The sequence below is a fragment of the Salvelinus namaycush genome, chromosome 37, assembly GCF_016432855.1.
Source record: "Salvelinus namaycush isolate Seneca chromosome 37, SaNama_1.0, whole genome shotgun sequence".
NCBI lineage: Eukaryota > Metazoa > Chordata > Actinopteri > Salmoniformes > Salmonidae > Salvelinus > Salvelinus namaycush.
The window spans coordinates 18633661-18656079 of NC_052343.1; the positions used below are offsets into that span (position 1 = coordinate 18633661).

General features: G+C 44.0%; 1 protein-coding gene and 1 long non-coding RNA gene across 2 annotated transcripts in view; both read right to left on the minus strand.

Annotated features, from left to right (window-relative positions):
- LOC120030829 overlaps positions 1–2717 on the minus strand; it is a 49097-nt gene extending 46380 nt beyond the window's left edge. Inside the window, exon 1 of the long non-coding RNA XR_005473691.1 lies at positions 2374–2717. This is a non-coding gene — a long non-coding RNA (uncharacterized LOC120030829). The remainder of the gene's footprint in view (positions 1–2373) is intronic.
- Positions 2718–14671: 11954 nt separating this feature from the next.
- Positions 14672–22268, minus strand: LOC120031555 (guanine nucleotide-binding protein-like 1). Its single transcript, XM_038977359.1, has 12 exons — positions 22097–22268; positions 21022–21175; positions 20395–20531; positions 19959–20110; positions 19524–19595; positions 19036–19228; positions 18785–18889; positions 18270–18452; positions 17894–18072; positions 17318–17519; positions 16956–17096; positions 14672–16660 (listed from the first exon to the last, which is right to left on the minus strand). Exons 1-12 carry the CDS (start codon positions 22248–22250, stop codon positions 16401–16403), a joined length of 1932 nt encoding a protein of 643 aa, XP_038833287.1. The 5' UTR covers positions 22251–22268; the 3' UTR covers positions 14672–16400.
- Positions 22269–22419: the final 151 nt, after the last annotated feature.

The following is a 22419-nucleotide window of genomic DNA, read 5'->3' on the forward strand; positions in this document are numbered from 1 at the left end:
GGAAACTGTGCTGCACTTCCTAACTTCCTGCCAAATGTATGACCATATTAGAGACACATATTTCCTTCAGATTACACAGCCTCACAAATAATTCAAAAAATGTTTTTAACTTTGATAAACTCACATATCTATTGGGTGAAATGCCACAGTGTGCCATCACAGCAGCAATATTTGTGACCTGTTGCCACAAGAAAAGGGCAACCAGTGAAGAACAAACACCATTGCAAATACACCCCATATTTATGTTTATTTATTTTCCCTTTTTTACTTGACCTATTTGCACATCGTTACAACACTGTATATTGACATAATGACATTTGAAATGACTTTATTCTTTGGAACTTGTGAGTGTAATATTTACTGTTCAATTTACTGTTTATTCATTTCACTTGCTTTGGCAATGTAAACATATGTTTCCATGCCAATAAAGCCCCTTGAATTGAATTGAGAGAAAGAGAGAGAAAGAGAGAATATGGGAAAGAGAGTAGGGGTAGAAAAGGGTTTTATTGTCTTTTTATCTATTAACAAAACCACAGGCAGCTAAACCAACCCCTGAGCCAGGCAGCATTTCCCCCACCCCAACAAAACCATCCTCCCTACACAGCAGCAGGACCAGCCCCCTGACCAGGACAACCAGCTACCCACCAATAAAGGCATATCTACAGGGAAGAGAAACCAGACCCCTGCTCTCTCTGCACAATTACCCCCCTAACCCTATCGTTTACTTTGTGTCCAAAAAACACACATGCACACTTTGTTCTATGAGAAAGCATATTCTCTCTCACTGTAATTCATCCCATGTCTCTGTCAGAGGATAATCGATCCATTCATTCTCCATGATGGATTCATTAACACTGTGGGTGATGATGCCTGGGACATAATGGTCATGTTTCTCCTTCTTCCTTCTCTTGTCTTCCGCATGTGTTTCTTCTAAAAACCCTTCAGTCTTTGGTGGTGTCCGATTGTGTTCCATAGGTTGACTGGATTCTCTAAAAACATGTTTGTTTTCTCTGGCAGTACTTTAGGCTAGTTTGGGGGGTTTGTTCCAGTGACTGATTGCTTCCCAGAGGAGAACTCCCCATTCGCTACACTGGTGTATCCCACAGGAACGAAATTCAAGCGTCTCTGCCTTGTTTGGGGTCACCTGCTTGCCGCGCGAGGTCACAAGGTTAATAACCGCACCATGTTCCATCAAGGTGTGAAATGGCCACCTGGACGCTATGAGGTCATCATGGTAAACCTTAAACTTTTTATTGACCCCATCCTTCTCACGTTAAGGACCCTTTGCCTTTTTACAGTTGTAGTACTCTGCATCCGTACAATATATTGTGTTTAACACCAACTGGGTTTGAGGAGCCCTATATAAATAGAATCGGCCCATTACCTCTAAAGTTTTACAGACTCTGGGTAATTCAAAGCGAACAATGTTGCTGAAAGGTTATTTAGTATGGAATGTGGCCGGGGGAATGACTTGAAACAACTCAAGCCCTTTTGCAATTTAGGGGGGTCAATTGTGGGCAGTAAATCGGATAAGCACCTAAGAGATCTAATGGAAAACAAAGCCTAAATAAGAATATGCATGAAAAAGCAACATTTGCGCATAGGCCTTGGCCTAATGCAGGCCAGCTTATTCATATACGTAGCCTACTAAGAACAATAAACAATTGAACAACTGACAGTGTGTTTTTAGGTACTACACTGTTTATACACTGGTATTACAGTGGTCAGCCTATCAAATAATAGAATAGAATAACGTGAAGAGCAGTTAGGCCTATGTGGTCTATTAAGAAGCCGATGTTATGGGTTATCAGTTCTGTTGTCACTTAGAGAGATACAATGTACTGTAACTACGCTATATAGATCTATGCTATACATTAGGGTATTTTTTATACTTCATGGATACAATGTAGCCTAATTACAATAGTCCTAACTAGCTATTTTGTACATCTGATGTACTACATCACCAATGAAGACGTGAATAATGCAATGTAATAACTAAGTAGTTAACGTTAGTTCGTTGACTCGTGGAAAATAGAATTGATCTAATCACCAGGCCAGACAAACAAGCAATGTGGGTGCAACGTTACACCTCACTATGCGCTTCCCGAGTGCCGTGGCCGGAGTCCAAACCAGCCTTCCCCGCCTGACACCGAGACTGTTTGACGCCAATCGACACAGTGGGGCAGGCAGACAAAACTGACATAAACCCACAAACACCCATTCACAGACAAACTGACATAAATACCTCATGTAACCGAAGATAGCCTACCCACAGCAGCTCCTTAACTGGCATGAGCGATTTAGCAATTTGCGTTTATTGACAGTGCGTACTCTTTATCAATGCATGAACGTGATGTAGTTTTTACCACTTACCTAAAAGTCACGGAGAAATGTGACACCAATCGCAACTTTTAAATGTTTTGAATATCCCGTATGCAATGTGTAGGACGGTGACTGTCCACCAAAATATTCCGCCACCGGAATAATCCAACGCTGTCTGCAGTTGTTCGACCTTTCTTAAACTCTGAAAACAACAAAGCACTCCAAAATAGGCAACACGTTACGTACAAAAACTTAGAAAATGTAAAGTTGTCTAGCTCACATTTGTCAAGTTTAAAGTGAGAACTGACAAGAGAACGGGAAGAGAAAACCGTTCATATCTCCGTCGCTCTCTATTCGTCTATTTCACCGCGGAAGCCTAGCTTCAGCTGCGCACACAGAGCCCTGCTCAAACCTCAACTCACCGCGAGGCCAGCAAACGCCACCAGGTGCTCATTTACATAACTGCACTGGCTGTGTCCAATCACAACAGCTAGCCAGGTGCTTGTTGAATATTCTACCAGCAAACAGCCAATCAGTAGTCACCCTGGGTGGGACCCATGGCCCGACAACAGCACTGTAAATGTGAATAAACCCCTGGGTATAAAGATATTTTTATTTGTTACAGGAATTGAGAGATTTAGGGAATATGAAATATAATACAGAGGAAGGAAACAGAGGTATTTTACCTTGTTAACCCCTTGCTTGTACGCCTGTCTGGATAACTGTACCCTGGTTTTTAGCATCAACATCCTTACTTTATGTGAGATATCAAAAGCAACACTTATTCTTGTCCCAAATGACACCCAATTCCCTATACAGTGTACTACTTTTGACTATGGGCCCTGGTCAAAGTAGTGCACTATATGGAATTTGGTGTCATTTGGGATGCACACCTTCATCTGTTTTCACTTCTTTCATCCACTCATCATAGCTGTTGCCAATAGCCTACATCTATCTAGGGTTCTTTCTCTGGATTTACCCCAAAAGTAAACATTATTACAGAGTTTGCCACTTTAACTGTATACTATTACACCCCTGGGCTATAATTAGTGTGATTGAAGGTTTTGCACTAAAGCACAGTACTTTGCATCATAAGAGTTGTGAAAATGGGGCTTGGAGAGGAGACCAAAGCGCACACAAAAAAGACTCAACCTAAGAAGTGAGATAAAAGTGTTGTTCAGTATAAACGTGAAAGAGTAGAGTTTGTAAGGTGAGTGAAACAAGCAAACACAAACAGTAACACACTACACAAACTCTAATGAAAACAATTGGTTATTTTAAAATCAAGCCAATGAGAGTCAGACAGTGTAGTAGCCTAGGAGTTGGGTATGCTGAAGTTAAATGAGTAGAAGGAAAATGAGTAGAAGGCAAGAAGAGCAAGACAGAGAGGAAGAGTATTAGGCAGCTATGTGTCAGTACTTGCCCGTCTCTCGCGGTATGGTGCGACCAGGAGAAAAAGCTAACTTTAGCTGGCACTCTATCAGCAGTGTGGGACAATAAATGTCATTAGCTAACACTGCCTGATCCAGCCCCACCTTGGATAAACAGGGGCACTGAACCACTGATAGACTGTCTGTGTGTGTGTGTACAGTATATTGGTCAGCATGTTACTTTTACCTAATCTCAGTACGTCAACATGAAGACACATGATGTGGTCTATGACGGAGGACAAAGAGACATAAACCCTATATTCCAAACACCCATAAACCCACATAATGTATGGACACAAATAGTTTTACACACATGTCCTCATAATTCTCTCTCTCTCTCTCTCTCTCTCTCTCTCTCTCTCTCTCTCTCTCTCTCTCTCTCTCTCTCTCTCTCTCTCTCTCTCTCTCTCTCTCTCTCTCTCTCTCTCTCTCTCTCTCTCTCTCTCTCTCTCTCTCTCTCTCTCTCTCTCTCTCTCTCTCTCTCTCTCTCTCTCTCTCTCTCTCTCTCTCCCTCCCTCCCTCCCTCCCTCCCTCCCTCCCTCCCTCCCTCCCTCCCTCCCTCCTTTTCTCTCTCTTTGTCCATTTGAATAGCAGAGCTGCCATTTCCTTTGGTCTGCTTGCCTTGCCCTGCATATCATTAACATTCTATCACCAGCTTCCAATTCATGCTAAACCCAAGCCTGAGTCCAAAAGCCTACTCTTTTGTTTGACTGGAAACCCTGGACCAAAATCCGATTCTCTCTTTAAACCTCTTAATGGTTATATTTTAAGCTTCTCCTCCTCAAAGTCCAAGTGTTTAATATGAACTTTGTAAATGCTGAACTTATGAACAGAGTTTTCCACCATGTTCTTTGAATCTATTTAGTCACTTCACTAACTTGATTTATACATGTTGTCTGGTTACTAGGGTTGTTTCATAGACGTACGTGCAGCTTTTGCTGCAACTGTCTGTGGCCACAAAAGTGTTTTTGATGTTCTTTTTTCCCCCAAGACGAATTGCGAATGAGTAGGTCAACGTAACAATTAAACTACAGTAAATTGTGAGGTAATGTTTAACTGATATTTTCCAAATGTATGAAGGTGATGAAAACCTTCAAATGAATGTTTGACAGTCATCAGATATTAAATACTATCCGTTCCTCGAGCATATTCATACAAAAAGGTCACCATGAGGATAATAAAGTAAAAAATATAAAAATAATATTCTCCCATTTCTATCAGAAGCTCTTTTTCATTCTTACTGAGAAATACTTCAGCTGCTATCCTTTGTGCAGGCCATTGTCACTCTCTCTCGCTTTCACACTCTTTTCTGGGTTCTTCCCCTGACTGGCAAGGCTTTGTTGGTTGCCCGAGCAACCGCAAATACCCCTCCAAATGTTATGACCTTTTTTAACATTATTCTTCTGGCCTTCTTTCCCTCTGTCTCTCTTTACTTCCTCCCTCCTTTCTGACATTAATTCTCTCCATTTTACAAAATTCATTTTTTGTCCATTTGCTGTTGTTTAAAACCTACAAATGCTGCCCCTTAACCAGCCATTTTGGTGTAGTGTCACTCTCCACCCCTCTTCTTCTCTCCTCACTTTCTCCCTCCTCTCTCGCTACTCTGAGTGAAACCTAGTGAAGCATAAAAAGCAGGTCTGATCCTGTGAGGAATTCACTAAAGGAGGGAGGGAGGGAGGGAGGGAGAGAGAGAGAGAGAGCATGAAAGACAGAAAGAAAGAAAGAAATAGGGAGAGAGAGAGAAAGGGAGAAGAAAAGTTCAAGTTGTAGAATGGATGAGGAGTCAGTTAGAAGGAGAGAGGAAAAAAGGTACGAAGATTGAGTAGAAAAAGAAGTGCAGAGAGAGAGAGACAGAGAGAGCATAGAAAAAGGGTTTTAAAGGGGAATTTTCTCTACTCTTCATTAACGCGCCTAACTCTTTGTTAGTTGAAAGATAGCCTTGAGATTTTAAAGAGGAAGTTGATTATGAGAAATGAATCTGTCTCTGTAATTTAACCTTCCATCCCAAGTTTCTTTAAGTATTCAGTCTAGTTCTTCTGTGTTGACAGTGATGCATCGCCTGTTATTCGACTCATTCCAAATTTATGCTATCAATTTATCGCCTCTTTGACTTCAGTTGAAAAATGTTAATTAAAAATGAAAGTGGCTTTCTCAAAGGAATTCAAGAGGCAAGACACACACACACATCCTCCGAACCAGCCCCTGTTCTGATATGACAGCTGTGGACTGGTGCAGGATTCTGACAACACAGATCACTTCCAGAATGCCGAGCATTCTACCCTCTAAAATATTGTAATCTATGTGTCTCTCTTTCTCAACGTCTCTCAGAATCCCTAGAATTTCTCAAAATCTCAATGGCTGTTGAAAGCACAGACTGTACAGTGGCACTACCCTCCCTCCCTCCCTCCCTCCCTCCCTCCCTCCCTCCCTCCCTCCCTCCCTCCCTCATGGGCTTTCCACTCTCAGTTCTTCGATGTCACCTTTGAAATGGACGGAGAACACTTCGCACTGATTTCAATATGCAGCGTGTTAACTGACTGTTTGTTTGTGTGTGTGTGTGTCTATGTGTATGTGTGTCTGGGTGAGTGTGTGTGCATACATGTGTGTGGGTATGCATTATGCATACACATGTGTCTGTTTAGTGTGAGTTGTCTGTGTTTGTCAGTATCAATATCCTAGGCCTCGGGGTGGGTTGTTTAAGATTGGTCCCTGGAGAGGCTGTGGGAGTCGTGGAGGTGTCAGGGGTCACTAGGTCAATGTTTGCCCCAGGGGAAGGTTCCTGGATGGGGGTCAGGGTGTGAGGCACAGCCACTGAGGAGCTCTCCTCTGGATGTTCAGTGTAAAAAATCTGCGGTGGTCAGCTCCTCTCACTCTCCTCACAGTTCTTTCTGTGACCTGGTAACATTCCCCTACCCAACTCAGTTTTACACCCAGTCAATCATTCAGTCAGTGTGTGTGTGTGTGGCAGTGTCTCAGTGTGTGTTGGGGGAGCTTTGTTTTACAAGCAAACAAATGAGCCAGAAAACTCAGTGGCTTTAGAAGATAGAGTTAAATGGACATTTAGAGTCCTAGTGGTTAAAGAGATGATTGATAGCTCATGTACTGTAATAAAATACCATTTTAGCAGCATACTGTCTAATAGCGAGCAAATCAATGTTTCTGTCTCCGAAGAGGTGCGACAGCCATTCTGTGAAATGCTCTACTCAATAACGGATACATGGATTGATCAGTGTGTATTTAACAACTGTCTCAGTTATTTCATCTGTGTTTGTAGTCATTGAAAGTGATCCCACTCAAAGGTTTGTGCTGTGGAGGCCAGAGGGTTGTGTGGTGGGTTGTTACACTGTTGTGTGCTAGAGGGTGGACGTGATGTTTGTCAGTGGGGCATAGTGGTGGTGGGGTCAGAGGAGAGTGTTCCAGATGACCCCTCACACAGTCAGGAGGTCTCTGGGGACCCTCTCAGCTGTACCCTGCCATGGCCTGCACTTGTGTCTCCTCTTTCTCCTGGGGACTGGGTGGGGGTGGTGGATGGGGGGGGGCAGACTTATTTTTGGTGTCGGGTTCCTTTACTCCTCTCAGAAATCCCCCGCTATCCTTCATCCACCACACACACAGACTAGTAGCACTCACACACACACCAACGCGCACACACACCGACTAGTAGTACACACAAACACACACGCACACACGACACATACACACCCTGCAGCAGAGGGGGACTGCTGCAGTCGCTATGGCATTTGGGCGGGCGGCTCTCCCACAACTGTCGCCCCCTGTTCAAACTGTCACTCCAACCCCTCTAGGGTTACGCTTAGTTTTTTCTTCCCCCCTCTAATCTCTCCCTCCCTCCCTTCTCTCTCCACTCCTGTCCTGCTCAGCCTGTGAATGAACATGTTGTCACGAATCCCGCCGAGGATGGTGCCTCTTCCTGTTCGGGCGGCGCTCGGCGGTCGTCGTCACCGGCCTACTAGCTGCCATCGATTCTTTTCTTTTTTCTGTTAGTTTGGACTGATTGGGTGCACCTGTTTTGAGTTTAGTTTGGTGGGTAGGCTATTTAGGGGTAGGTAGCCCGCTGGCTGTTGTGCGGGCTTGTTTTTCTGTTTGTGTTGGTGGTGTTTCGTATAGTGGATTTCAGTCCTACTTTTATTTGGACAGTATTTTGACGCGCCCGTTGTTTGTGTGGCGTCGCCGTTTATGTGATTATTTCTGGGTGAAATAATAAATCCACTCGATTGAGATTACCCTGCTCTCTGCACCTGACTCTTTCATATCCACCATTGGAACTGTGACACATGTTCCCCCTTTCTTCTCCTCTCTCTAAAGTGTCTAACTATAGTGCTTAGGGACTTCCTCTTATAGCCCCTATTGGATGTGCCCTAATTCCCTTTGTCTAGTCACTGAACCATTGTCTTGTCCAATTACACCTTCTTTGACTCACTTTGTCAGTCGAGGCATTACCATCCTACTACCACTCCTCTCTCCAACACTAACAGTAGCTCAGGAAAATCTCTCAACCACATACAGTGCCTTCGGAAAGTATTCAGACCCCTTGACTTTTTCCACATTTTGTTACGTTACAGCCTTATTCTGAAATGGATAAAAAATAAAACATCCACAGCAATCTACACACAATACCCCATAATGGCAAAGTGAAAACCGTTTTTTAGACATTTTTGCAAATGTATTAAAAATGAAAAACAGAAATATCTTATTTACATAAATATACAGACCCTTTGCTAAGAGTCTCAAAATTGAGCTCAGGTGCATTCTGTTTCCATTGATCATCCTTGAGATGTTTCTACAACTTGATTGGAGTTCACCTGTGGTAAATTCAATTGATTGGACATGATTTGGAAAGGCACACACCTGTCTATATAAGGTCCCACAGTTAACATGTCCAATCAATTGAATTTACCACAGGTGAACTCCAATCAAGTTGTAGAAACATCTCAAGAATGATCAGTGGAACAGGATTTTGCTCTGACATGTCAGTTGCATGTCAGAGCAAAATCCAAGCCATGAGATCGAAGGGTACCTCAACAGCATTGAAGGCCCCCAAGAACACAGTGGCCTCCATCATTCTGAAATGGAAGAAGTTTGGAATCACCAAGACTTCTCCTTCCAACAGGACAACGACCCTAAGCTCACAGCCAAGACACCGCAGGAGTGGCTTTGGGACAAGTCTCTGAATGTCCTTGAGTGGCCCAGCCAGAGCCTGGAATTAAACCCAATCGAACATCTCTGGAGAGACCTCAAAATAGCTGAGCAGCGACGCTCCCCATCCAACCTGACAGAGCTTGACAGGATCTGCGTAGAAGAATGGGAGAAACTGTCACGTCTGCTCCCGCTCTTCCCCCCTCTGGCGCTTGAGGGCGCCAGGCTGCCCTGCATCACTCACTCCTATCATCTATTACGCACACCTGCCTTCCCTCGTCACATGCATCAGCAATATTGGACTCACCTGGACTCACTCATCATCTGTTTATTACCTCCCCTATATTTGTCAGTTCCCTAGCTCTGTTCCCCGCTGCTGCATTGATTGTTTTTTGTCTTTGTTTTCTTGTATGCTGACTCTGTTCCTGTCTCGTTCCATGTCCGTTCCTTATTAAATGTTTGACTCCCCGTACCTGCTTCGTCTCTCCAGCGTCAACTCATGTGACAGAAACTCCCCAAATACAGGGGTGCCAAGCTTGTGTCATACCCAAAAAGACTCAAGACTGTAATCGCTGCCGAAAGTGCATCAACAAAGTACTGAGTAAAGGGTCTGAATATTTATGTAAATGTGATATTTAAGGTTTTTATTTTTTAAATAAATTAGCAACATTTAAAAAAAAAAAAAAAGTTTTTTGCTTTGTCATTATGTGTGTAGTGTGTGTAGTTTGAGGGGGAAAAAACGATTTCATCAATTTTAGAATAAGGCTGTAAAGTAACAAAAAAAAGTGAAGGGGTCTGAATACTTTCTGAATGGACTGTAGTCTCTCAAACACAAGAGGTATGTGTGCAAACATGGTTAGACTTAACAATCTAGAAGCACATATTTATGAATGAACAAATAATCAAACTTTGATTATTTGAATCAGCTGTGTAGTGCTAGGGCAAAAACCTAAACATGCGCACTCTTGCCTGCGGGTTCTACTATCACCATGGTTACTGGAGTCATCCAATCCCCTATCGTCTGTCTCTGCTCCTCTCGTTTCTAAACTATCACTCTCCTTTTTAAAGTTACACACTGACTGTTGCTGGCTAGCTCTATAGTCTCTCCCAGTGAGAGGGAATGTTATGGCGGAGGGATTGGAGGGGTGGAGGGTAGACATGGTGGGTGGGGGAGGTCCGAAGGGGTGCGAAGGAGTGGCATTGCAATGCAGTGAGAGGCGGCACTAAAAATACCTATTGACACATGGGCTCCAACTCACAAACAGGGGCACAGACAAACACACACGCCACCTGCGGTCGATGACTGAAGGGGACCCATTCAAGCATGGACACACACTCAAAGACACATACAGTATACAGAACCTCATAGACTGAAAACAAGAGGTATTACACACACAAATAACAGTAGGCTTCATGCAGCCAGACAGACATGACTATGTATGATTAGTTCAGCATCATCTACATCTCAGCCCCTTTAATGACAATGAGTTAGTATTCCTAGAGTGATGCTCCTCACCCAAGCTAAAAGCAGTGCCAACAGTTTTCACACGCAAGCGCAGGTCCTTAAGGCAAACAGCTCAGCTGACGTATTGTGAAAGAAATATGTAGGGAAAGTGCTATTTCTGTGTAACTTCATAAAACATGACAGTTGGGACATGTATGGACTAGTTTACCTAATGTTGTCATAATGATACTAGATCAGTCCGCCAACTGTTGATAGTCTGATATATAGTAAAGTAGTCCCAGCAGTGTAGTAAATATTTTCTACTTCATCATGACTTGTTTTTTCCTCACAGAGGAACTGGGGCCGGGTGTGTTTACCTGGTTATGAGACCCTCCAGGACAATAGAGACTGACTGTTACTGAGCAGCCCAGTTTGTGACACGATATGCTTTCTCTCTCACAGAGGCTGTAATGTCAATAGTAGAGCACAGTAACAGGCTTCATTGTCATGGCCTCTCCTTCATGAAAGAACTGGACATACTCCCAGTACGACCACCATTTTGCTTCCCCTTACTTTGTGTTTTCAGATTAGTTAAAGCGAAGGAGAAAAGATGAGTAGAGGACGCCCATGAGATTCAGCATTTCATTATAGCACAGTCTAGTCTAAATTGGCTTTCTTTCTTCGTCTCCTCCCTTTCATCTCAAGTCCTCTTAGTTATTTTCTGGGAGTGCTCTGTCCCTTAGCAAACTACATCCAGAGACCATAACAATTGTTTTGCACCAGCCTGGTTGGTATAATCGATTGCTATTTTTACTCACAGATCGAGCTTTTGCAGAATGTTTCAGGGAAAAACAAACACAAGACAGGAATAACATCATTAAGATGACAATGAGGATAAATAATATCATGATGCACAGCGAGAGACCTACATGAGCACCAGGTCAACCAGAACAGCAGTGACGATGGGCCCAACCCAGTAGACCTAGTGGTAAGGTGGCTTCCTAGTCTTCTCTCATCTCCCCGGGTGCTCTGTTTGGGCCTAGTGTATTGCTTTAGTGAAACAAGCCTGAGACAGGGAGATCAGGACACCCAATCTGCCGGCTGAGGCTGCCCTGACCCCCACAGCAACGCACCACTCGGAAGTAGGCTAGAGACAACTGCCTGGTAGTAAATCATATACGGGAGGTGTGTGTGTCTGTCTGTCTGTCTGTCTGCCTTTGTGTCTGTCTTTGTGTGTGTGTGAGAGAGAGAGAGAGTGTCTGTGAGTAAATACAGCATTACAGTCTGTGAACAAGTAGAGAGTGAGTGGTTGAGTGTGCGCCTCTGTGTGTACAATTGTATGTGTATGTGTGTATGTGTGAGAGAGAGAGCGAGATACTCAATAGTCCATGACACACCTATGTAAAGGTGGTAAAAACCAGTCATGTGTGTGATATCATGTAGCACATACTGCACGTACATACCATTAACACCACCAATGAGAACCCTGTGCACAATAGGCCAGCAGAACCTGACCAGTAACAACTCCAGACATCAATGGTGCTGCAAGGCTTGAAAGCCCTCTAGTGACCATACAGGTGTACATGCCAGCTGGGTATTTTGGTCCCACAGTTGGTGTTGTGGAAATCTTGTTCACAAGACACTTCCTCCCAATGCTAGCCTGGGGAACAAGTGCTGAAGTAATGAGGTTAACTTTGGGTGTTGAGTTTGGGCTTATGGGGTCCTCTCTATTCTGTTTCCCCAGTAAGTAGCCATAATAAGGGCCCATTATAACACCTGTACTCTCAGCTTCACATGTGTGTGTGTGTCCACTCAGGGGACAGTGTCTACCAGGCTTAACGCCATTTCTGTGGTTTGTTAATTTTCCGCCTCTCATACGAAACCTATTCATTACCATCTGGTCTCACACACATTAGGCATTAGGCTAGTTGAGGGGGCACATGGAGAGGGAGTTTGTGCCAGGTTAGGAAGTGTGCATGTGTGTGTCGATGTCTGTAATTGTCAGTGTGTGTGTGTCAGGATAGTAAGGGAAAGGGGGTTAAGGCACTGATTACATCATGAGAAAAGAGTTCCACAGTGAGCCTCCCTGAAAAGCTGAACTCTAACTCAAACCACATGGGCATTACTGGCGCGACCAACACATACTGCTGGCAGTAAATTCTTTTGACACACCAGAATTTAATTAACAGTTTTTATATTTATGGTGTCATGCACTAGTAAATCTCAAGGCTGCTTTTCTATGTGACGGTATAATTGCTACCATACAGGTTGTAGTTCCCTGGAAATCAGGCGGTGAATAGTTTGGGGTGTCGATCAGATGGACAGAAACCATTCCAGATCATCTGTGGTATTAACCCACTGGATGAAATAGATAACCATTTGCCATTTGGGATGCAGTCACTGCCAAGAGAGACGGTATGGGCGTCTATGATGAGAGTGTGGAGGATGATTCAGAAGATGACTGTCTGCTTCAACATGAGAGCCTACATAGGGTCCCCCAGCTGGTAGCCGAATTTGGCCCGTGGGTTTTCTCAGAATTATTATTATTTTTTATCGTTGAACATAAAGGATTGTAAAAACACCAGGAAATCAGCTCCAAGTGATCTACATTTTTGTAAGTCTGTTCCCCAGTAGTCCCTTGCATAATAGAGAGATACACGTGTGATCGTATACAACTGTAAGCAAGGTTTGAAATGATGTTTTAGTGAAATATGTGTTTGGGCTTCTTAGGGTCAATTTGTCGTCTACAAATGATTTGTAATTATTTGAAAATCACCCTGCAGCTGAATCAAGTTGGTAATCCTTGCAATAACACGTAACGTTGAGTAATGACAATTTATAATCTATTTCCTCTGAGATTAATATAAATATACATCGTAAAGATGACCTGACCATTGACAATTAGAGAGTGCATGAGACAGGATGTGTTACCACACATTCTATACCGAATCCCGACGGTGTAATATCATGGTACAATAATACACTACAAAAGTATGTGGATACTTGTTTGTTGAACATCTTATTCCAATATAATGGGTATTAATATGGAGTTAGTCTCCCCTTTGCTGCTATAAAAGCCTCCACTCTTCTGGGAAGGCTTTCCACTAGATGTGGGAACATTGCTTCGGGGACTTGCTTCCATTCAGCCACAAGAGCATTAGTGAGGTCAGGCACTGATGTTGGGCGATTAGGCCTGGCTCGCAGTCGGCGTTCCAATTCATCCCAAAAGTGTTCAAGGGCTCTGTGCAGGCCAGTCAAGTTCTTCCACACCAATCTCAACAAACCATTTCTGTATGGACCTCGCTTTGTGCACAGGGGCATTGTCATGCTCAAACAGGAAAGGGCCTTCCCCAAACTGTTGCCACAAAGTTGGAAGCACAGAATCGTCTACCATGTCATTGTAATCTGTATCGTTAAGATTTCCCATTAAAATCAGCCCCAGACCATTATTCCTCTTCCACCAAACTTTAGTTGGCACTATGCATTGGGGCAGGTAGCATTCTCCTGGCATCTGCCAAACCCAGATTTGTCTGTCAAACTGCCAGATGGTGAACCGGGATTAATCACTCCAGAGAACACGTTTCCACTGCTCCAGAGTCCAACGGGAGCAAGCTTTACACCACTCCAGCCAACGCTTGGCATTGCGCATGGTAATCTTAGGCTTGTGTGCGGCTGCTCGCCATGGAACCCTATTTCATGAAGCTTCCGACGAACAGTTATTGTGCTAATGTTGCTCCCAGTAGCAGTTTGGAACTCGGGAGTGAGTGTTGCCACCAAGGACAGACAATTTTTACCCACTACACACTTCAGCACTCTGCGGTCCCGTTCTGTGAGCTTGTGTGGCCTATCACTTCGCTGCTGAGCCGTTGTTGCTCCTAGATGTTTCCACTTCATAATAACAGCACTTACAGTTGACCAGGGCAGCTCTAGCAGGGCAGACATTTGACGAACTGACTTGTTGAAAAGGTAGTATCCTAGTGTACTTATTGTTTGCCAGTATCTTAAATGGGCAATCTGAGATTCAAACAACAAAGCATCCCACCACTTTTTTGATGAACAGTTGAGGGATGGGGTAAAACAGCTGAAATTATCTCATTAGGCATTTATACATTATATTCATCAAGAATCAATGACTATTAATAATTGATTTAAAAGTCCAAATATGTATATACCAATCCCAGATTGCTAAAGTAAATCCTATGTGAAGAGCCTGTCATAAAGACAGACAGACATTGTTCCATGGATTATCTTTATTGCAGAGAGCAGTCCAGTTCATTGTCATTTGAGCATACCAGGAATGAAATAAAGAATGCAGCAAATACACAATCCAAACACTCACAAGTCTGTTTTAATCATTCAAACAAAGAGCATTAACACATCTATCTCCATATCGGAAACCAGAGTGGTGTGTATTAGGGACAGGAGTTTTTCCTGGTCACGTGGGTAGGAAAAACTGCTGGGTCCCTACTTGTTGCTTAGACACACTACGGCCCAGAGTTTTTCCTGATGTCACACAGATAGGAAAAACGAATGGCCCTAGTGTGTATATTTCTAAGTGTGCCATTGGTATAGACCAGAACAGTGCATGTTGTTACATGGTAACACAGCACTGTGCTGTAGTGTTCCCTCAGAGTGACATGTAATACAGTTGAACAGGAACAATGAGGTATAACAGTAGGCAACAGCCCACTATAATCCAGCCCTGATAGATTGTAACATTAGAACAGAGCCATAGAGAGATAGAGACGGAAGTTTGACCAACATTAATGCCGTTCCATTCTTCCAGTATTTAGACTCTCGTTCTAAATTCTAGCTACTCAGCTGGTTTGCATAGCTGGCATAATTTAGGATCATTAACAGGACCGTTACTGTATTGGTCAATATTGGCTGCTACGGAACCATGTGATACTATCTCAGAACATCAGAGTGCTTTTTGGTGGCCAAACTCTCTCTCAAGTGAGTCAGTCAGTCAGCGTTGCATGATACAGTGCTGCACGTGAGTGGCTCTGTTTTCTTCTGTAGTAGTTCAAACACTACATATATAGTCCACAACAACAGGTCTTTAAACCCAATCAGATGTTTTCAAGTCTGGTCCTGGGGACCCACAAGGTGTGTAGGCTTTTGTTTCAGTCCAATACTGTGAGTCTCCTGCACCAGGATTGAAGATCACTGCCCCTAGTAGACACTAAAATATAACACTGAATTGGGTAGAACCATATAAAATGGGTTCAACAATGATTATTACCACTGAAAGCAGCATGGAATGGATCACCACCCTACCGAAGTACTATCATACCGTCGTATACAGTGAAATCAACCAGGATTAGACAGTGATGTCATAAATCTGCACTGGCAGCCAAATAGTAGTCCCATGTGGATGACATCATTATCACTGTCTAATCCCCATTTAGACTGTGTGACCGTCAACATGAGGTGGAATCCATAACCCTGTCACAGTTCAAGCCATTCCATTTCTAGGGTCTAATGACCTTATCTGACCTTTGGCATCTCAACTGTGAGGCCACTTATCAATAAAACAGATTGAAAACCAATCAATGATTAATACACCACAATGCCCCTACCAGCTTTAAGGGAAATAATAATAGTAAAATCCTACATGCAGGAAAATGATAAAAACCAAACCAAATGTAATCCTACAATAGTTTAGACAGGCAGCCCAATTCTGATCTTTCCTTCACCAATTGGCCTTCTGACCAATCAGCTGTGATAAAGATAGGATGTGATTAGTCAAAAGAACAATTAGTAGAAAAAATATCAGAATTGGGCTGCTTGTCTAAATGCAGTCTAAGTACAGCTGCAGAGCAGAGGCACAGCATGGAGAAAGAAATGTTTTTACAATATCAGAGTGCTTTTAGTAACCTCTGGGAGAGGGAGGGGTTGGGGAGAGAGAGAGTAGAGGAAAGAAGAGTTGAGTCAGAATGTTAAAGGAATGCAAGTCAAGGAAAGGAAAATGGAATGAAGGTGCAGTGAGTGTAGAGGGAGAGATCAAGCACTTTGTTTTTTAAATTCATTATTTCTTCCCTTGTCCCTCACTCGCACTCGTTTTCCCGGAGGACATCGAACATGTTGACTGTGAGGCTGGTTGGCCCCTTCCTCTCCTTCACTGCCGGGTGTCCAAACCCTTCGTCTTCATCATCCTCATCATCATCAGCGTCCCTATCCCTCTCCTCCTCTGGCTCAGAGCTGGACTCTCCCTCCTCCTCCTCATCCCTCTCTCCTGCCCCCTCCTCTTCCCTCCGTCCCTGTAGAGCGATGATCTCTGCCAGGTCTGGGTGGGACTCCCACTGCTCTGTATTGCGCAAATCCATTAGTTGAATAATTAATCAATCAATCAATCAATCAATCAAATAAACACTTTTCTTCGTGTTTTTTTGTACAAAGCCCCAGTCATCAGTTTAAAGGACGGAAGCCAGATCAACATGAACATCAGCTGTGCGCAGTAGATCCCCTTCCCCTGCGTGTCTGTCTGCCCTTTTAAATATGAGTCTCTGGTTGTCTGTACAGTAATGATATAGTGATATGCCTCACTGTTTGTCATGACCGGTCTATGACCTCTTTGATCATTGTATGACCTGTGCACTGACCTCTCTGATCGTTGTATGCAGGTGGTCTGAGGCACAGACACAGCCTGCCGTCAACGGCCAGCCGCAGCAGACTGTTAGCCGCCCGATACACGTCGTTACGAGCTGCCTTCGCTGTCTTATAACCCCTCCTCTCTGCCCAGGCTGTGAGACAGACAGGGAGAAAGAGAGAGAAGAGGGAAGAGAGAGAACAAGAAAGAGACGTAGGGAGAGAAAACAAAAATCGATAAATTGTTATAGTATTATAATTTCAACTGTTCCTGAGAATTTCCCAAATGTCTCCCTGACATCCAGACAAGGGGGCGTGTTTCAACAGTTTAGAACCAGACCAGAGGTTCTAGAGCCAGACTGGAGGTGGTCCTTACCCTCACACACGTCCCAGGCTGTCCAGCTGTGCTCGGGCCCCTGCTCCCTCTCCTTCTCCCCCCCCTTGGGTGCATGCTGTGGGCCCTCCACGCTGGGGTGCCGGAGCTTGAGCACCGACAGGAAGGGGGTCCGCTCACACAGATAACCCACAGAACTGTAGGGCTCCTGCAGCTGAGACACTGGGTAGATACCAGCTAGGATCTAGGGAGAAAGGGGCAGAGAAGAGGAGGGTGAGATGGAGGAAGAGGCATAGATACAGAAAAGTGTTTAGAAAGAGTAAAGCATGATAAAAAAGATAGAGGGGGAAGAAAAAAAGTTGAGAAAAAGTTTGAAAAGGGTTGACGGGTAATGATTGCTTTTATACACAAAGGCTCTCCGCAGTAGTTGAGACTTAGGATTGGTACAGCCTTCAAATGGCCAGAGGGAATATAATTTATTCTTCTATTCTCCAAGACATTTCCTTCACAGGCTGTCACCAAAAAGTGATTAGACCTGGGATTCTAAGGGAATGGGAGGACATAGTACACATACAAACATACACACGTACACCCTACCTACTCCCTCCTCTCAGTTACCTGTAGTTGTTTGTTGACTAGTGAAGGGAAGACCAGTCCAGGGCAGTCACACAGTTTGACAGTGGGTGTGAGGTAGTAGGTCTGGAAGTATTTGGTGTGGCCGGGGGTTCGAGACACACTCACCACCTTCCTACCTACCAGACTGTTCAATACTGATGACTTCCCCACGTTAGGGAAGCCTAGGGAGGGAGGGAGAGAGAGAGACACGTATATTCATATTCCCTTTGTAGTAGACATTTCTGAATGCCAGAGGGAGTTGGTGGAGAAACAAAGCTTTGAGGTACACAAGCATAACTTAATTTATCAAGTTACTAATCAGTGACAATAAATTACTGATTGGGAGGTAGGAAAGCAAGCTTCCAACATGGCCGCTCACCTATACAGCCCAGCGTGAGTACGCCATCTTTATACAGCTCCTGGGAGGGGCTGCTCATCTCCATGGCAACATCACTCTGGTGCTCCACTAGCACAGAGTCCGCCCCCTCCTCTGACTGCTCTCCCTCTGGTCCCATAGCAACCGCATCTCTCTGGATCTTCTTCTCCCAGCTGGACAGGTCCACTACAAGGGGGTGGGGGGTAACAATGGTGAACACTCCCTACAGCCAATCATTCTGCACACTTCTGGAAAAAAGAGGATAATCGGGAAGCAACCTCACTTGTCTTCAGCCTATTTTAAGACTACTTCCATTCAGTGTTGGTTCTTCTATGATATACCCTTACAACCCTGCACCCACAGATCTTTGCACGAAGACATCAATCCTTCATTCAACAGTAATTAGCTATGCTATGGAAAGTACCTGGCCAAAGCATTAAGTCATTACAGACTTGCATGGTTAGCAATACATGTGTGAAATAGGTACTAAGCCACCCAGGTGGGTGTGTCCCTTTCACCTTTTCCTGCTGTGATTTCCTGACACGCCTTCAGGATGTGGGTAGGGCCTCCAGCATGTCCCCACCCACATGTACCCTTTTTTCTCATCCTCTTCTTCTGAAGCACTAGAGACACAGAGACAGATACAGACAGTGAAAAGGTTCATCTGGTGATCCAGTACACAGTTCAACATCACCAATCAGCTCTCATTATTGTCCCTCGTCTTGTGTGGCACTTTCGCTCCAGCACAACCACCCTCACTCCCACCCACCTGTGCTGTATGGCTGGCCGGGGTGTGATGTGAAGCAGACACAGTGGAGGTGGGGGAACTGTGTATGGAGGTAGTGTGTCCAGGCCAGCACCAGGGGAGGGGGACACAGGTCAGCTTTGTTCAGCACCATCACCACCTGCTTCTGCAGCTCCCCAGTGATGTAGTGGTACAGCGCTGGGGGAAACTGCAGCACCTGCATGGGAGAGACACACCAGGAACTCTCAGAACACATTCATTAAGACATGCATGCTCGGTCTGACAAACGACTTATAGACTGGTACTGACCATGAATAACTTACCCTGTCTGTGGCTCCACCTGGTGGATACTCTATGTATGCAATTCACCATATGGTTCAACGCATAATGACACCATAATAGTGACTATTAATTACATTATCATGGTGACAGTAGTAAGTTAATATTGATACTATGGTACATGACTAGTAGCAGATAATGACAGTAGGAGGAGTTTAAAAGAAATGACCCACCGGGTGCCTGATGTCCACGATGAGCAGGATCACATCGGACATCTCCAACACTCTCCACAGCTGTCTCCACGTCTGAGAGAAAGAGAGGGGGAGAGATGAAGAGGGGGAGAGATGAAGAGGGGGAGAGATGAAGAGGGGGAGAGATGAAGAGGGGGAGAGATGAAGAGGGGGAGTATAAAGTGTAAAGTTATATGAAGAATATATAGGTCTTACCTACCCTAGGTTTTGCTCAGTGTCAGAGAAAGAGGTGGTTTTTAAACGATTCATTCAAGTTTATAGAATATTGTAGAATTAATAGCTCTTTATTTATCCATCAAAATTGACCTTTCTGCTGACACAATACGCCTCCCCCCGTAACTAGCCGGTCACTAACCTCAAGGCTACCAGCTCCCTGAAGAGCATTTATAAAGGGTTCTGAATAAATTGTTTCCTCACCTCCAGGTTGTGCTCAAAGTGGCTGAGGGATCCAGGTGGGTTTCTGGAGTGCAGGTCGTTCAGATATTCCCGGTATGACTTCTCTTCTTTCCTCAGCAGCTCCTCACGATTCATCCCATAGTTCCACGGAGGTCGGCGCGGAAACTCAAGACCTGAGATTGGAGGTCAGTGGCACAGATACGTCAAGCATTGACACAAAGTGAAAAGACTATGTCAAAACTCCCACTAGAGTGGTTCTTTATTTAACAGCACTGAGAGGCTCAGGGTACAGGTTATGTACCAAATCACACCCTATAGTGTACTTCTTCGACCAGAGCACAATGTTGACTTAGGTCAAAATGAGTGTACTAAATAAGGAATAGGGTGCCATTTGAGACAACCTTTATTTAACAGCATTAAGAGGTTGTTGTGAGGCTCAGGGTCAAGGAGCTCTGACCTTTCTCTGTGGGGTAGATGTCGTTGATGTCAACCTCCAGGTCTTTGTCTAACATCTGGTCCAGAACCTTCTCTCTGGCAAGCTTCTTCCTCCTCTCCACCTCCTCTCTGCTCTCCTTCTCAAAGTGCAGACGGAACCTGAATGGACAGAGAGATGAGAATAGCTGTGTGTAGAAGGGGGAAATTGGGCAGGGTGAGTGTGTGAAGGACACAAAAGCATCTGTGTGCAGAGTCATGAATATCAGGTGTGTGTGACGTGGGTGTTTGTTCTGACAACAGCAGTTTTTGTAATTTACCATTGACCTCTGTCAAAGTTGTTTGCTCATGGTTCCGGATTCTTACAGTAACATGTTCTCATTTAATTATTTAGTCTCTTTCGGCCTCTTACTCATAATATCTACAGACATAGACATTGCTCTAATTAATCTTTTCCATTAACCCTTTTGTTCAAGCCCAGCAATAACACACCCGTCTTTGTGTTTGGTTTCATAGCAGGTGAAGTACAGTATTACCTTAGCTCTGGTCCCGGGTGTTACGTGTGGCTTGCTCAGCGTCTACATCAGTAAGCCACGTGTAATCCCCTGGACCAGAGCTAAGTATTACCTATGCTAATTTATTGGTAACTCACCTATTGGGATCGTATCTGCCCTCCCTGATGCCGGGCTGCTGGTTTATCCTCCTGACATCTGTGGTTTCGCTATCTGAGGTGTCCGACTGCCTCTCCCTGTCCATCCCCCGCTCCACACTGGCATTACGGCTGCTGGGCCCTGAGCCTGGCTCACCTGAGGAGGAGAGGTCATCATAATCAGAGAGTTACATTGAACCCTTCCCAAATGGCACCATTTTCCCTATATAGGGCACAACTTTTTGTTGTGCACTATATATAGGGGATAGGGCGCTATTTGGGACACAAACATACAGAGGACAGAATGAAAACTAGCCTCTATGTCAGCACTTGGTACCAAACAAAGACCACATTCCACAACGTTCTACTTTTGAATCGAGTGCACATACTTTTACATATATGCTATCTACATTGCATAACACATAGCTATCTATACATTTAGTAATCGTCTCAATACTAACCTTATGTAATACATCGACAGTGGATGTTTTCATAATAAATATATTTTCATTACTAGCTGTAGAGTGTAGGTATGTTATCTCCAACACCTTTTGTTATACCCTCAATTTGGGATAGCTTAGCTTTCCTATTACATAATTTGATACCGAGTCTGCGCAGTAGAGCTTACACAAAGTGAAAACAATACCAGTGTAGTACAGTGATGCTGATTTCTGTGCATCAATACTTTTCCACTTCAGCCCCATCAATGACAATGAATGACGCCAGCAATACAATTGAGCGATAAGGTCACACACATTGCTAGCTCTGTAACGTCACCTCCTTACCTAGCAAGCAAGGTACTAGCTAGCAAGCAAGGTAGCTAACGTTTGCTAGAAAGACCCAAATATATAAGATATGCATGTTATGACAAAAAATAATGACGTCCCTATTCTTTAATTGTAGCTAATTCGTACAAATATATCGGGCAACATGACATAGTGCTGTTGTTCCTGAAAGCCCACAGCTAACTAGCCAAGTTACTCAACTCTCCACGTAACGTTACAAGTTAGTAAATTAAAAGCTAGCTAACGTTAGCATTTTCGGCACGCACACTTTCTGTCATTGCAGCTCACGTTACCTCTCTTTCTTTCCCGTTTCATTTGCATCTGTTTCTTCTTCTGTTTAGTGCTGAATGGCTTTTTCCGAGGCATGTTTGAATGAAAAATGACAGTTTCGTAGTGTGGGTTTCTGGTAGCTAAGACAAATACAGTAACGTCGTTATTTACTATCATGAAGTTTCTCGACTCCTACACTTTTCACCCACCCGACGCCATCCGGCACTGCAGAACATTTTTGGAATAAGTTGAAAAACCATTGAATGGTAATACATGTTATTATACAGTCTATATTTACTTATTTTTTAAACAATGTAAATGTTATGCTTTTGAATCCTTGTCTGAC